Raw genomic sequence first — 16,275 nt, 5'->3', positions numbered from 1 at the left:
CCCCGCCTCACAACTCTACACCCTCAAGGACTCCGTTGTTCTCCCCCAGCGCACTGTCCTGTCGCCAGCAGGGCTCCCCAGGAGTGAGGTGGATACAGTTCAGGGACAGAAGCCGAGGCAAGGCCCCCACTCCTGTGCTGCACCCCCAGCTCCCTCTCACCCACAGGGCAGGGGCCAGGGCAAAGCCTGCCCCAGCTCTGCCACAGGTGGTATCTCAGGCGCGGGGATCCTGGCAGTGGTGGCAGGTGGCCATGTCCTCCCGATAGGGCTCCACCTGCACCGTGCACGAGGCAAAGCCAAACTTGGCCTGCAGCTGGGTGACAGCATCCCACAGCACCATCTTGGGGTCAACGCTGGACTCTAGGGACAGCAAGGCAGCTGGCTCAGCACTGCTGTGTGGAGCAGCACTGGTGCCCCACGGGACCCCCAGCCGTGCCCTGGGGGCTGCATGAGCTGGTGGAGCACTCACCAACAGCCATGTGCACCGACAGCGTGGTGGCTCAGCATTAGGGCCCAGAGGTGCAGGTCATGGGTGTCCTTCACCCCATTCACCCCCAGCAGCATCTCCTTCACCGCATCGAACTCGAGGCCCCGTGGTGACCCTGCCACCAAAACCTGGTCACAGGGGGGACAGCCCCAGCTGCAGCCCCCAACAGGGTCAGAGCTTGTGGTGGAAGTAGCTGTGGTGGGGGTTCCCCCAAGCTACCACCAGTCTGGGGATGGTGGCTCCAGGAAGAGGTGACTTTTCACTACAGGGCTGTGTGCCCAGGGGGGCAAGGATGGGCTCAGGGACTATAGAATACATAGAATAGAATACATAGAATATACCAGGTCGGAAGAGACCTTCAAGATCATCGCGTCCAACCCATCAACCAATCCAACCCACCTAAACAACTAAACCATGGCACCAAGCACCCCCTCAAGTCTCCTCCTGAACACCTCCAATGATGGCGACTCCACCACCTCCCCCGGCAGCCCATTCCAATGGGCAATCACTCTCTCTGTATAGAACTTCTTCCTGACATCCAACCTAAACCTCCCCTGGTGCAGCCTGAGACTGTGTCCTCTTGTTCTGGTACTGGCTGCCTGGGAGAAGAGACCAACATCCGCCTGTCTACACCCTCCCTTCAGGTAGTTGTAGAGAGTAATAAGGTCACCCCTGAGTCTCCTCCAGGCTAAGCAACCCCAGCTCCCTCAGTCTCTCCTCATAGGGCTTGTGTTCCAAACCCCTCACCAACTTTGTTGCCCTTCTCTGGACTCGTTCCAGCAAGTCAACATCCTTCCTAAACTGAGGGGTCCAGAACTGGACACAGTACTCGAGGTGTGGCTGAAGGGTGCAGAAGATGGACACGAGGGGTGTTACAAGAAGGGGTCGACACACGATCAATGTGATCAATCGAATCCAACTTTATTGTTCCACACTTCATTATTTATAGTCTTATTTTATGCATAGTTAATTCTATTCTAATTTAACACATACTATTGGTTTCTCTCTAAAAGGTTACATCATTGTTTTCACAACTCTGTGGAATTCTTCTATTCGGTCTAATTGCTCTCTTTCCCAGATCTCGCCTCCTCCTTATCTTGCTTGCCTCCCTTCTCAGGGGCAGCTGGACTTCAGCATACCAAGAAATCAGCACTTTCTCACATCTCCTACTCCACCACTATATTATCAACAGAGAATTCTTCAAGGCCTGAATTGCACAGGTGTTCCTGGGACCCATGTCCCCTCTTGCTCAAAACAAACCCCAACAAATTCCCCCATTTTTCTTTTGTGCAAGTAAGGTCTTGGAGGTTATCCTTTGAACACTTTGCATAATACAATTATAAACAAGTTTAACAATAGTCAAAATTAGTGCAATAATACCTAAAAACCTTAAAGCTTACTTCTATAATTAACAAACATATTTACATCAAGTCTGGGTATCCCTATCAGACACGTCTGAAAAGGTTCACCCACAGTCTGAAGGCTCAATCAAAATTCATTATTGCCTGTTATGTTGGGCCATGTTACCTATACAAGGCACAAAGCTTAAGTTGAATCTAGATAGAATGCTCTAACAGAGCTGGCATAATACATGGTCAAAGATAACAGACATTGTAAAGAAGAACTTAGATCTTAATAGTTCTGATCTTTACATTTCACTCTTCTTATTGACAGAGAAGACTTGATTATGCCTGAACACATTGCACACAGAGATTAAGACACAAATGCAATCCTTAGCACTGTCTTTTACATTCTACTTTAGGGTTATGTTGCATCTTTATTTTCTCTAGGATGGTCAAAAATCATAAATTGTTTAATGGTAGCAAGATTTCTTTAACCTGTAAAGGTAGATCTGGCCAGGCTCTAGCTTCACAGACAGAAAACTTGCAGGCAAACAGCAAGAGCAAAAGAACTTCATTGCTTTGCCCAATAGCATTTTTACTCATCCTAGTAATGCTAATCTCTTATTGGTACCATTATATATATATAATCCTTAAAAGCTATTACAAATACAAAATAAGACCAAAAATCTCATTCCATAATATACCTATAACAAACCCTTAACTTATGCTAATACCAAAAATCCTTAAAACCTTAAAAAACTATGTTAAAATTAATTCATCAAATCAGTGTCTAAAAAGAAATAAAATTGTTACATTAACTAAAAAGAACACTTTCCAAAATTAAAACCTGTTTATACATTCCTTAACTATATTACATGGAGCTCCTTTAAAATGCCTATAGGCACACAATTAAAAAGATTCGAACCAAAAGAAAATCATACAATGTAAACTCATTACAAAGTACTTACACCTTACTGCAATTACTATGTACCAAGTACCTGTAAATACCAAATGCTTACTTATTCATTATGCTTATTGGAAAAACTTAACAAAACTCTAAATAACAAATCTCTGAAAGACATTACAATCAGAAATGACAAAATGAGTACTGTTGCTTTAAATCAGAGCAGAGTAGTGTGGCTGAAGCCGCTGCCGGGGAAAGGGGTGGGGGCTGCTGCCGTAGCAGCTGCTCCGCTGCTGCTGTGGCCGCTGCTGGGTCGCTGCTACTGTCGGTGCTGTCGGTGTCGGTGGTGCGTCAGCCGGTACCGCCTTGGTCGGAGCCGTCGGTATCCGCGGGGGCCGGCAGGGCTTGCGGGAGGGATGCGGTGGTAGGAACGCTGTAATCGCGAGCCTCCAAGCGCTCCATTTTTTCTAAGAGGGGCCGTAAAGCAAAGTCGGCGCTGTTTGAATTCCTCGCTGCTGGTGTTGTCTTCCGAATCCAAGCCGTCGCTGGCGATGTCAGAGGAAGGTGTTGATAAAAGGGGTCGAACACACTGAGCTGCCTTTTTTTTGGCTTTTTCCCCACTGGGTGCAAACGGCAGCGGTGACAGCTGGTAAACGCAGTGTGGTCGCCACAAGATGTATCGGGGGCGGCCCCAGTCGATCGCTTGATAGTTTTCAAGCACATCTTTCAACTGCAACTCGGATACACCTGGCGCTGCATCTCGTCCTGACAAAGTTGCTCTAGCTGCAGCAGCCATTCGCTGTTTCAGTTCATAGGTTTTAACACAGTTCATGCATTCTCGCCACGGCTTTTGCAGCTTGATGGTAACCCAGTCCCACAGTTTGTCAAAAAACTTATCTCCTAACTTACGCCATTTTCCACATTTTCATGCTTGTTTATCTTCCTCTAACTCGCGCAACCATAAGTCTTGGCCAAACTTCTTCCACTCGCTCCTTTCAAATACCTCATTAGGATCCTTCAAATACCCTAATTCCTCTGCATATTCTAATAATGGCATTAGTTCCCTTTTAAAATCTAACTTACATCCTCGCTTTTCTATAAAGCACTTAAACAAATCATACGCCGCCTGCCTATCCATTGCTATCTATTATGCGTTAATACCTGTGCGCACAGACTCAGAGCAGTATCGGCTTACGGCGTCTTCAGTCTCTGCTGCTTCCTCCGCCTCTCTGTGGGTCAGTAAACACAGCACCAGTACTGCTATCCTGGACCGGAATACTTCTTGCTTTCCGCGCTCTCGAACCCTGATAGTCCTCTTTGGAACGGCACGGCTTCCTTCTTCGCCGTGACTCCTTTCGGAGATTTGCAGAACCCTCCTTTTTGGGTTCAGGACCCACTCTGTGGGGTCCCTCATTCAGGCGCCACTGTTACAAGAAGGGGTCGACACACGATCAATGTGATCAATCGAATCCAACTTTATTGTTCCACACTTCATTATTTATAGTCTTATTTTATGCATAGTTAATTCTATTCTAATTTAACACATACTATTGGTTTCTCTCTAAAAGGTTACATCATTGTTTTCACAACTCTGTGGAATTCTTCTATTCGGTCTAATTGCTCTTTTTCCCAGATCTCACCTCCTCCTTATCTTGCTTGCCTCCCTTCTCAGGGGCAGCTGGACTTCAGCATACCAAGCAATCAGCACTTTCTCACATCTCCTACTCCGCCACTATATTATCAACAGAGAATTCTTCAAGGCCTGAATTGCACAGGTGTTCCTGGGACCCATGTCCCCTCTTGCTCAAAACAAACCCCAACAGAGGGGAGCTGCTAGCTCGGGGAGGCACTGTTGCAGCTGCAGTCCTGAGGCATTCCTGTGACAGCCCTCTGCACCCCACCACCTCCTGTGCTCATGGTCCCATGCTCCCCTCACCCACTCCTCACCTTCCATGAGGACCCTGAAGACATCCCTGAGGATGGTGAAGGTGGAGCCAAAGACGAAAATGGAGAAGAAGAGGGCACTGATAGGATCTGCAATCTTGCACTGGGGCTGCAGAGAACAGGGGCTGTATGAGGCTGGGGTGGGACAGAGTTGAGCTGGGCACCCCAGTTTTGGGATGCCAGGGCCTCACTGTCCCACAACACCCTGCATAGGGCTGAGGGACTTGTTCCCATGGGCAGTGGAGGGGGGGCCAGCTCAGGCACCTTGAAGTAGATGATAGTGGCAGCCACAAGGACTCCAATGCTCTGCAGCAGGTCACCCACCACATGGATGAAGGCTGCACGGATGCTGGTGCTGCCGGGTAGAGTGGCATAGCCAGGCAGGCAGACACCAGTGCTCTCCAGCTGCTCGTAGCCCTGTGTGCTATGGCTGTGGCCATGGCCAGTGGGACCCTGGTGCAGGATGTAGGCCATGCTGGGGAGAGCAGGGCTGTGTCAGTGCTGTGCTAGGCAGGGGACAGGGGTCTTGCTGGCCCTGGCTGGACCTGCACATAGACAGCAGTGCCCAGGCAGCTCAAGGAAAGGGGACATGGGCAGGCACATTGAGACCCTAGGATTGTGAAGAGGTGTGGGGCAAAGTCTCACCACAAGGCAGGGCTGGAGGCAGATCTGGAACAGGGCAGATGCAGTGCTGCTAGGAAGTACATAGGGCCAGGGCAGGGATTTGTGCCATGTCTCAGGCTGGGCGTGAGCCAGGGCTGAGGGGTTGCTGCTTGGGAGAGCTGCAGGATGTGGGGCCAGAGGGGTGGAAGCTGGAAGTATATTGGGGACAACAAATAGGGAAAGGCAGCACTTGGGTAGGCAAGGCTGGTACACAGGGACAGAGGGTGACCTGAGGGCAGGGATGGCAATCTACTGAGGCAAGGGTGTAAGTGAAAGCCAGGGTTTGGACTGGGGGTGTGCAAGGGGATGCACAGAGCCTGCATGAGACGTACACCAAGTTGACGCCGACAGCACTGGCAGAAGTAGCCAGCATGGCTCATGCCTCGATCTTGTAGTCATTGCTGATGATGCGGGCAGCAGCCAGGTAGACAAGAGCCCCAATCACCACCCAGATGGAGAGCATGGAGGCCAGCGCTCCCATAGTCTCTGCAAGATGGCAGCCATCAACACCCAGCTGGGCCATGGGGCTCCTGGAAGACCATGCCCCACCAGCTTACCTGAGCAGTGCCAGCCAAAGGTCATGGTCTTGGTGAGTGGGTGGGTGGAGACCCAGAGAGAGAAAAGGCTGACAGACATGCTGCCCACATCCGTCAGCAGGTGAGTTGCATCCATCATGATGGCCAGGCTGTATGCCAGGTACCCACCTGCGGGCACAGGGTAGCTGGCACCCTGTGCCCTGGGAATCCCCTGTCCCCTCCTTGTCCCCATCCTGCCATTACCTATCACCTCCCCAACCATGAAGATGCAGCAGACAACGCAGGTGATGCTCAGCTGTCGCCAAGCCTGGAGCTTCCCTGGGCCTGGGATGGGGACGGGGGGGATGCAGTGGCAGCGGGAATCCAGGCCCGGGGGGTCAGGTGGCGCCAGGGTGTCCGAGGAACCTGCAAATACACTGGGGACAGGGGTCATTCCCAGACACGTCAACTCCCGGTGCCCCTGATCGGGGATCCCCGTAGTCAGCTTGGCTCAAATACCCAGGAGTCTCGCAGAGGACCGGGCACACGGGCACAGGACCGGGTCGCGGTCCTGCCGCCAGAGCTGCGGCAGCTCATCCTGGCTGCATCCCGAAGGGGACGAAGAGAGCCCGGACCGGGTGGGACCGGGGCCGGGAGTGGGGCAGAAGCCGGTGGGACCGAGGTGTCGCATCTGGGACCGGGCTGTTGGACAGGGCGTGCGGGGACGTGAGGCGTGGGACGGGGGTGGACGGGGGCCAGGGCCGTGGAGGACCAGGGTGGGAAAGGGTACTGACAGCACCGGTGCGGGGCAGTGATGGATGGACGGTAGCGGTGCGGGGACGTGATGTTTGGGCGCCGGTACCACCGCATGGACACCTGAGGGGAAAGCGGGGGACTGCGCAAGGTGCGGGGGCTGGTTCTGCTTGAATGGAAGTGCCAGTACTGGGGCGGGATGGGCGCCGCTGCACAAGCGGGCGGGACTGACTCGGGGTCTGCGGAGGTGCTGATGTCCACGCTGGATGAATGAGAGCGCGGGGGCTGGCGGGGGGGGCAGCCGGACTTGCCGGAGGTGCCGGTGTCGTGTCGGGGTGGGAGTTGGGCAATGCCGGACGTGCCGGGGGCCTTGCGGGTCCCTGGGGGTGGGAGCAGGCACTGCCGGGGGCTGCCGGTGCCGGGAGTGTGGGTGCCGTGAACCCGGGGGCGATTGGGTGATGATGGGGGAGCTAGTGTGGGTGCGAGGGATCGGGGGTTGCAGATGCAGCAGGTGATGGGGCGGCGGTGCCGGGGGTGCCGTGGGCACTAGAAGGTAGTGCTGGCAGGGAACGATGGAGTGGTAGTGAAGGGATGATGGGGTCGGCGTTGACAGAGGTGCCGGGATGATGAGTGTCGCTGGGGTGATGGGGGTACTGGAGTTGCTGGTGCCGGAGATACCGGTGCTAGAGGTGCTGGTGCCGCAGGTGCCAGGGCTGCAGGTGCCAGGGGTGATGGAGCTGCCCGTGATGAATATGCTAGTGCCGGGGTGATGAAGGTGATGGAAGTGCCGGGGTGATGGGGATGCCAGTGGTGGAAGTGCCAGGGTGTTGGGGATGCTGGGATGCGATTCCGGATGTACCTTTTGAGACGCAGGCTGCTGTCGGCGCGGGCGCCCCACGGGCTGACCAGCCGGGAGCTCTCAGTGCCGGTCGGTGGCTCCAAGCCGGGAACGAGCAGCTCAGCGAGCGCCAACCGCCGGCTCTGCCGCAGCCCCGCCCCCTCGCCGCAGCCCCGCCCCCTCGCCGCGGCCCCGCCCCTCCTCGGCCCCTCGTAAGCAGCGGCCAGGGGGAGTGAAACTGTACCAGGGGTGTCGGGCGGAGCCAGCACCCGCAGGGCTACCTCCCCTGGCACTCTGGGTCTGCTCCTTGCTGGAGGAGGAGGTTTGCACACAGCGGTGCTTGCTGCTTCTGGCACCGGGGAGGGGGTACAGACCGCGACCCCGCTGAGACCCCAGCATAGGGTGAAGGAGACATGGTGGGGACGCTTCAGAACCAGGCCGGGCTGTCTGGGGCCACAGGGCGCTGTGCTGGAGCCAGTTGGCCCAGGGAAATCACTGGGCGGCAGCACTGGTTCTGCTGGAGGGAAGTCGGGGCCCTGCTGGGTGCTCCTGTGGATGTGTACGGGAAGGTGGATCGAGTACAGTGGGCTGCTCTGGTACGTGGGGAATGATTTGGGGAGGCTGCTTGGATCTGTGGGAACTGCTCATGTAAGGCAGTTGCTTTCACATGTGAGGCTGCATGGGTGCAGGGGTGTCATAGGGTTGGAAGGGTAAGGCCAAAAAGCCTCCTCCCTCCCCCCTGTAAAGTAAAGGGAAAGAAAATTGAAGGGAAAGGGAAAAAAAAACTCACAGCTGAATTAGCAAAGCAAGGGATGCTGTATATTTACAAAGCAGGGAAACGCAGGGAAATATATACAAATTTACAATATTTACAATATATACAAAGATATACAATAAAGTAGCACAGAAACTAGAGTTGTTCCCCCCCCTCTGCTGAGGGTGTTCCCCACCTCTGCTCTCCCCTCTCTCCCCCCTTTCCCCAGAGCGGGTTAGAAAGAGAGAGAAAGAGAAAAAAGTTAGAAGCAGTTATGTGTTAATTGGAAAGCAGTTAATACAGGCCTTGCAGTCTATCAGTTTTTCAAGGTCAAAGCCTTGGCCGAAAGCCCAGAAACAGCTGCTGCCCAGAGGAGGAGCAGAAGAAAGACTGAAGATAAAAGTGCCAGAATGCCCAGGATACCCTCCTGCACTCCCAGTTCAGAAGGTGCTTCCTCCCACTCTACCAATGAAATTAGTTTAGATCCATCTTTTCGTTTACCAACTTCCGTCCACCATATTCCCTTTCTTAAGGGGACACCCTCAAACGGTCACAGTCCACCCCTTCTAAACAATTTCATTGGCTGTTCACACTGTCCATCCAATCCAAAATGATATTTACATTTCATGAGTAAAGTTCATAGTCCATTCCGGCTATACTCAGATGTGGATGATTCGAAAGTCCAAGGAAATCAGAAAATGAGAAAAATGGAAAACAGTTCATTTCTTCGCCGACGAAGAGAAGAAAAGGGAAACAGGGATTCTCAGGGTCTCTTAGTTGACTCAGGGCTCTCAGGGATCTCAGGGTTCGTGCACCGTAGACTCCTCGTTGATTCTTCCTTTGGACGCGATGTAGCTGTACAACAGTTCGAAGTTAACCTCTTTCAGCTAAAGTTAAATTTCTTTGTGGAATACACTGAATTTCACCATTCTCTTGCATTACCCAATAAGTGTGACCAGGACCTTCAGCTGAAACCACTCCTCGGACAGGTTCAGCCTCTCCTGAGGGTGAAAATACCCAAACAGTTTTACCTAACAGATTCTTTTCTCCAACAACCGGAACTCTATCACCTTCTACTTTCCGTCGCAAATCTGAATGTGCAGGTCCAGCTCGGTTCACTGAACCTCTACTATTTATCAGCCAGGTTGCTTGTGCTAAATGTTTTTCCCAGTTTTTCAAAGATCCACCCCCCATGGCTTTAAGAGTGGTCTTCAACAAACCGTTGTAGCGTTCAATCTTCCCTGAAGCTGGTGCATAGTAGGGAATATGGAATATCCACTCAATACCGTGCTCTTTTGCCCAGTTCTTTACAAGGTTGTTCTTGAAATGAGTTCCGTTGTCTGACTCAATCCTCTCTGGAGTTCCGTGTCTCCACAGGATCTGTCTCTCCAGACCGAGAATGCTGTTGCGTGCAGTTGCATGTGGAACTGGATAAGTTTCCAACCATCCACTGTTTGCCTCTACCATAGTAAGCACGTATTGCTTACCAGAACGAGAACGTGGTAGAGTGATGTAGTCAATCTGCCAAGCTTCACCATATTTGTATTTGGACCATCTGTCACCATACCACAAGGGCTTAAGTCGTTTTGCCTGCTTAATAGCAGCACAAATGTCACAGTCATGGATGACTTGTGTGATAGCATCCATGGAAATGTCTATGGATCTGTCACGAGCCCATTGGTATGTTGCATCTCTGCCTTGATGTCCTGACGAATCGTGAGCCCACCGAGCTAAGAATATCTCACCTCGGTGTTTCCAGTCGAGATCAAGATTAGAGTCCATGTCTACTTGAGAAACTCTTGCAATTAGATCTGCCTGATGGTTGTGTTGCTGTTCCTCAGTAGCTTTGCTCTTAGGAATGTGAGCTACGTCGAGAGCTAGCTGGACAGCTTTTACCTCTGCGAAATGACTGGATTCTCCTTCTCCATCCTTCGCCTCTGCAACTCGGCGTGTTGGACTCCACACTGCAGACTTCCACCTTCACTTGTTCCCAACAAGATGACAGGAACCGTCTGTGAACAAAGCATATTTCTTTTCATCATCATCAGAAAGGTCATTGTAAGGAGGAGCTTCCTCAGCACGAGTTACTTTCTCCTCTGGAGGTTTAGCACAGTTGATACCTTCAGGCCAACTTGAGATCACCTCCACTAGACCAGGCCTTTCAAGATTTCCCATTCGAGCTCTCTGTGTTATCAGAACCATCCACTTAGACCAGGTTGAGTCTGTGGCATGATGTGGTGTGGAGCCTTTGCCTTTGAACATCCAATTCAAAACTGGTAACCTGGGAGCTAAGAGAAGTTGTGATTCAGTTCCAATTACTTCAGAAGATGCTTTTACTCCTTCATAGGCAGCTAAAATTTCTTTCTCTGTTGGAGTATAATTTGCCTCTGAACCTCTGTAACCTCGACTCCAGAAACCAAGAGGTCATCCACGTGTCTCACCTGGAGCTTTTTGCCACAAGCACCAGGTTGGACCATTGTCACTTGCAGCCGTGTACAAAATGTTCTTAATGTCTGGACCATCTCGGACAGGTCCCAGACCCATTGCTTGAATCACCTCTTGCTTTATCTGGTCAAAGGCTGCTTGTTGTTCAGGTCCCCAGTGGAAATGGTTTCTCTTTCGAGTCACATCATACAGAGGTTTCACAATCTGACTGTATCCAGGAATGTGCAGTCTCCAAAATCCCACTGTCCCCAAGAAACGTAGGGTCTCATGCTTGTTTGTGGGATTTGCCATGGTAGAGACTCTATTTACCACATTCACTGGAATGTGTCGGCGTCCATCCTGCCACCACACTCCCAGAAACTGAATCTCTGTGGTAGGTCCTTTCACCTTGTCTCTCTTGATGGCAAAACCTGCACTCAGAAGAATGTCAATGATTTTGTTACCTTTCTCGAAGACTTCCTCAGCAGTTTTACCCCAGACGATGATATCATCGATGAACTGGATGTGTTCTGGAGCACCGCCTTTCTCCAGAGCATCGTGGATCACTGCATGACAGATGCTTGAGCTGTGGATCCAGCCCATTGGCAATCTATTGAAAGTGTACTGGATTCCTCTCCAGGTGAAAGCAAACTGAGGCCTGCATTCCTCTGCTATGGGAATAGAGAAAAATGCATTAGCAATGTCTATGGTAGCATACCATTTGGCCTCTTTGGATTCCAGCTCATACTGTAGCTCCATCATGTCTGGTACTGCTGCACTCATAGGTGGTGTCACTTCATTTAGGGCTCGGTAGTCTACTGTCAGACGCCAGTCTCCATTCTGCTTCCGCACAGGCCACACTGGACTGTTGAAAGGTGAATGAGTTTTGCCGACGACTTTCTGACTCTCCAACTGACGAATCAGATTCTGAATGGGCAACAAAGAGTCACGGTTGGTTCTGTATTGTCTGTGATGCACAGTCTGAGAATGTGGCCGTTTGAGGCTGTGCCTTTAAGAAAGGGAATATGGTGGACGGAAGTTGATAAACTAAAAGAAGGATCTAAAGTAATTTCATTGGTAGAGTGGGAGGAAGCACCTTCCGAACTGGGAGTGCAGGAGGGTATCCTGGGCATTCCAGCACTTTTCTATCAGTCTTGCTTCCACTCCTCCGCCGAGCAGCAGCAGCTCTTTGTGCTGGGCTTTCGGCCAAGACTTTGGCCTTGAAACCGATAAGCTACCAAGGCCTGTATTAACTGCTTTCCAATTAACACACAACTGCTTATAATTTTTTTTCTTTTCTCTCTCTTTCTAACCCACTCTGGGGAAAAGGGGGAGAGAGGGAGAGAGCGGAGGTGGGGAACCCCCTCAGCAGAGGGGGGAACTCTCATTTCTGTGCTACTCTGTTGTATATCTTTGTATATATTGTAAATATTGTAAATTTGTATATATTCCCCTGCATATCCTACATTGCTTTGTAAATATACAGCTCTACTGCTTTGCTAATTCAGCTGTGAGGGTTTTTTTTCCCTTTCCCTTCAATTTTCTTTCCCTTTACTTTACAGTGGGGAGGGAGGAGGCTTTTAGGCCTTACCCTTCCAACCCTCGACAGAGAAGCAACCGGCAATTTAATGTCCTGTATCTTATGTTGTCCCACAACTGCAGATCCATCAGAAAGCTCAGGTCTAGCACCCAGCTTTAATTTTTGTCCATCAATTTCTATAGAAGCTACTCCAAAAGCCCATTTGTAACCTCTAGGGTCTTTGAAACGCCCTTCTCTCAGAAAATCAATTCCCAAAATACAAGGTGCATCAGGTCCGGTCACAACTGTATGCTTCCTCCATTGTTTACCAGTCAAACTTATATTAACCTCTACCTTACTTAACTCTTGAGATCCACCAGTGACTCCCAGAATAGTTATAGACTCCGATCCCTGATAATTTGACGGCATTATGGTGCACTGAGCTCCTGTGTCAACCAAGGCCCTGTACTTCCGAAATTGTGAAGTGCCAGCCCAATGGATGTACACATCCCAATAGATTCTATTATCTCTGTTATCCCTTTCCTCCCCCTGGCGGGAGGCAGGGCACCCCTAGTTATGGGGAACATGCGCACATGTGCATTGCGCACAGTGTGCAGTGTTATAACTTTGCATATTATAACTGGAGCCACTGTTGGAGCTACTATGGTTGTTCTGGGGAACTGTGGAAGTAACAGCTACCCTTCTGGCATTGCTACCTCGGGTTCTGCCACTTTGCAATTCCCTCAGTCTCCTGAAAAGATTAGAAGTTGGTTGGCCATCCCAGCGGTTCATGTTCTCACCAAACTGATCACGCAGAGTTATCCAAATAGTTCTACGTGATTGCCTTGGTGGTCTGTTTTGATTTGATCTGTTTTGGAATGACCTCCTTGGAGGACGTGTATTCCTCACAGATGAAACTTGTATCCACCTGGAGGAAGAATTGAAATTATCCTTCTGTGCCAATTGGGATATGGAATTTCTAAATTCATCCTTCAACTCTCTTATGCAATTCTGTATATCACCAGACATAGATTTAATGGCTGAAACCAAAGAACCACGTGTCATGCTATCCTCCAATTGTCTCATTTGATCACTGAATTGGCCAGCCGTGGGAGAAGCTCCACCATAATTTCTTGACACAATTCTGCTTGCCAAAATGTTTGCATAATTAGAAGGAGCAAGTTTGATGATCTTTTTAGCAAGACCAATACCCACAGGAATGTCATCAGGATTCAGAGTTTCATGTTCACCATAGAGTAGCTCTCTAACAGCAAATTCTCTCAAATGCTTAATTCCCTCATCTATGGTAGTCCAGGGTTTAGGATTCCATGGAAGATCATCTCGGGAAGGGTATCTCAGGGCAACCGCCATTAAAAGACGTATCCACAGATTAACCTTACCGAGAGCCCTGCCTAGATGTCTATCTATTCCATTATCCCTTGATAGAGTTCCTAACTGAGCTGCTGACTTGTCTCCAACTGTTAGAGCTGGAGCACTTGTATCATAACACCTACTAAGCCAAGCTAGAACTGGCTCCTTATCTGCCCTGGTGAAATCTTTACGGACATTTCGCAATTCCTCACGTGGTGAGGAACATTCTAAAATATCATCTTCCTCCTCTTCTCCCTGAACTTTTTGTCCTAATAATCCTGCTGTCATTTTCTCAAGGATCTCTTTAAGCTGAGAACCACCTTTGCCAGCGCCTTTCCTAGCTTCATCTTTATCCTGCTTTGATCTCACTAGGTCAGCTAGATCTTTAAAACAAATCTTCTCTTCCTCCTCAGCAGGATTTCTTAGAGTAGAGGGCCCCTCACCAGGATCAGTCTCCAGCTCTTCTTCTCCATCTTCTTTGGTCTTTGCACCTCTAGTCTTTAAAACAGCCACCTTAACTGGAGCTGTGTTTGAATTTACAGCCACCTTAATAGAAGCTGACAGGTCCTGAGATAAATCAGCTGCTGGGGCAGTGACTTCCGGTCCCACCGAGAGAGTGGGCGGAAATGACGTTGCTCCATTAATGGCCGACGGAGAAGAAGGAGGAGGAGAAGGAGCGGCGGAAATGACGTTGCTCGATTAATGGCCGACGGAGAAGAAGGAGGAGAAGGAGCAGGCGCCATGTTGATACCAGCCGCCGCCCATGGCAGTTTGCCAGAACCAGCAAAGTCATTCAGGGCTGCTTTACCAATTAACTTTTTAGCTCTCTTTTTAACTGACAGAGATTCTGCACACTCCTCATCACTAGATGACTCTGGGACTGATCGAGAGCCACGGTGTTTTCTTTTTGATCTAGTTTTAATAACAAAACAAGCTCTGGACACCTTTCTCTCTCGCCGCAAGGAATACAGAGAATACACATTAGTTATCACCAGCAGCAGAATTATAGACACCAAATAAATCACCTTTGGATCCCAGGCATCACCTAAAGTTACTCTCTCCTCCGGCGGAATCTTAAAACCCTTTATCTCAATTGGGAGAGTGGTGGAGGTAACATTCCTGTATCTCGCTGGCCATAAGAAATCCACACATTTTCCATACCATAGTCTAACTCTATACATAACCCACAGATAAATTGTCCGCACCAAATATTTACCCAGGTAATCCAAAATCAAACCCAAACAATATCTGTAAACCAGAGCCCCAAAAATTGAAAAGAATAATTGCTCCACAAACCACAACACCTTCATGTTTGCTAATTCAGCTGGAAAACACTAAATCAGTCAAGTAATAAATTAAACTAATTATCTGTCGCACGTTGGGTAAGCCAAGAAAAAAAAAATGTCGTAGGGTTGGAAGGGCAAGGCAAAAAAGCCTCCTCCCTCCCCCCTGTAAAGTAAAGGGAAAGAAAATTGAAGGGAAAGGGAAAAAAAAACCTCACAGCTGAATTAGCAAAGCAAGGGGTGCTGTATATTTACAAAGTAGGGAAACGCAGGGAAATATATACAAATTTACAATATTTACAATACATACAAAGATATACAATAAAGTAGCACAGAAATTAGATTTGTTCCCCCCCTCTGCTGAGGGTGTTCCCCACCTCCGCTCTCCCCTCTCTCCCCCCTTTCCCCAGAGCGGGTTAGAAAGAGAGAGAAAGAGAAAAAAGTTAGAAGCAGTTATGTGTTAATTGGAAAGCAGTTAATACAGGCCTTGCAGTCTATCAGTTTTTCAAGGTCAAAGCCTTGGCCGAAAGCCCAGAAACAGCTGCTGCCCAGAGGAGGAGCAGAAGAAAGACTGAAGATAAAAGTGCCAGAATGCCCAGGATACCCTCCTGCACTCCCAGTTCAGAAGGTGCTTCCTCCCACTCTACCAATGAAATTAGTTTAGATCCATCTTTTCATTTACCAACTTCCATCCACCATATTCCCTTTCTTAAGGGGACACCCTCAAACGGTCACAAGGGGTCAGCTCTCCTCTGTCCCTGCGAACTAATCCCAGGGGCCATTTCTAACCATACGAAGGACAAACCCACCAGGAGATGCTAGCATGGCTTCACTGAGGGAAGGTTGTGCCTGACTCACCTCATCGCCCTCTTCAATGAAGTGATGACCTAGGCAAATTCACAGTGGATGCTGTCTACCCCCACTCCAGGGAGGCTTTTGTGTCCCCTCAGATCCTCCTGAAGAAACTATGGAAGCATGGACTGGAGGAGCAGATAGTGAAGTGCATTGGACACTACCTGCAGAGGCAGACCCGTAGGATGCTGATCAGCAGCACAAAGTCAAGGTGGAGGCTAGTTAGGATCAGTGTACCCCAGGGGTCAATACTGACTCTAGCCCCATTTAATGTCTTCATTAACAATCTATAGGATAGGGCAGAGCGTACCCTTAGCACCAGGATGGGAGGAGCAGCTGTGCACCGAGTGCAGGAGTACCTGAACAGGCTAGAGAAATGGACTGTCAGGAACCTCCTTAAGTTCAGCTGAGTCCTGCCCCTGGGGAGGAACAGCGCCACACCACCAGTACGTGCCGAGAAACAGACAAATTGATAAAGACCCCAGGGTCCTGGTGGACCCCGAGATGACCATGAACCATCAATGTGCTGTTGCTTCAAAAGCAGCAGATGGTGTCTTGGGCTGCAGGGGAAAAACACTGCCACTTGAGGGGGAGGATGGTCCTTCCCCTCTGCTCAGCACTGTTG

General features: G+C 50.0%; 1 protein-coding gene across 1 annotated transcript; it reads right to left on the bottom strand.

Moving 5' to 3' along the window:
• Positions 1-137: 137 nt before the first annotated feature.
• On the bottom strand, positions 138-15,661 carry SLC30A3 (solute carrier family 30 member 3). Its single transcript, XM_068142922.1, is given in 9 exon segments — positions 138-378; positions 486-602; positions 4,682-4,787; positions 4,943-5,153; positions 5,674-5,827; positions 5,899-6,045; positions 6,121-6,293; positions 7,469-7,996; positions 15,657-15,661. Coding segments are annotated over 9 exon segments (1,605 nt in total). The 3' UTR covers positions 138-214.
• Positions 15,662-16,275: the final 614 nt, after the last annotated feature.

This window comes from Melanerpes formicivorus, unplaced genomic scaffold, assembly GCF_026170545.1.
Source record: "Melanerpes formicivorus ecotype bairdi unplaced genomic scaffold, bMelFor1.0.p_v2 SCAF_9, whole genome shotgun sequence".
NCBI lineage: Eukaryota > Metazoa > Chordata > Aves > Piciformes > Picidae > Melanerpes > Melanerpes formicivorus.
Note: the sequence above shows the minus strand (reverse complement) of the source record. Positions and strands in the feature narration are given on the sequence as shown.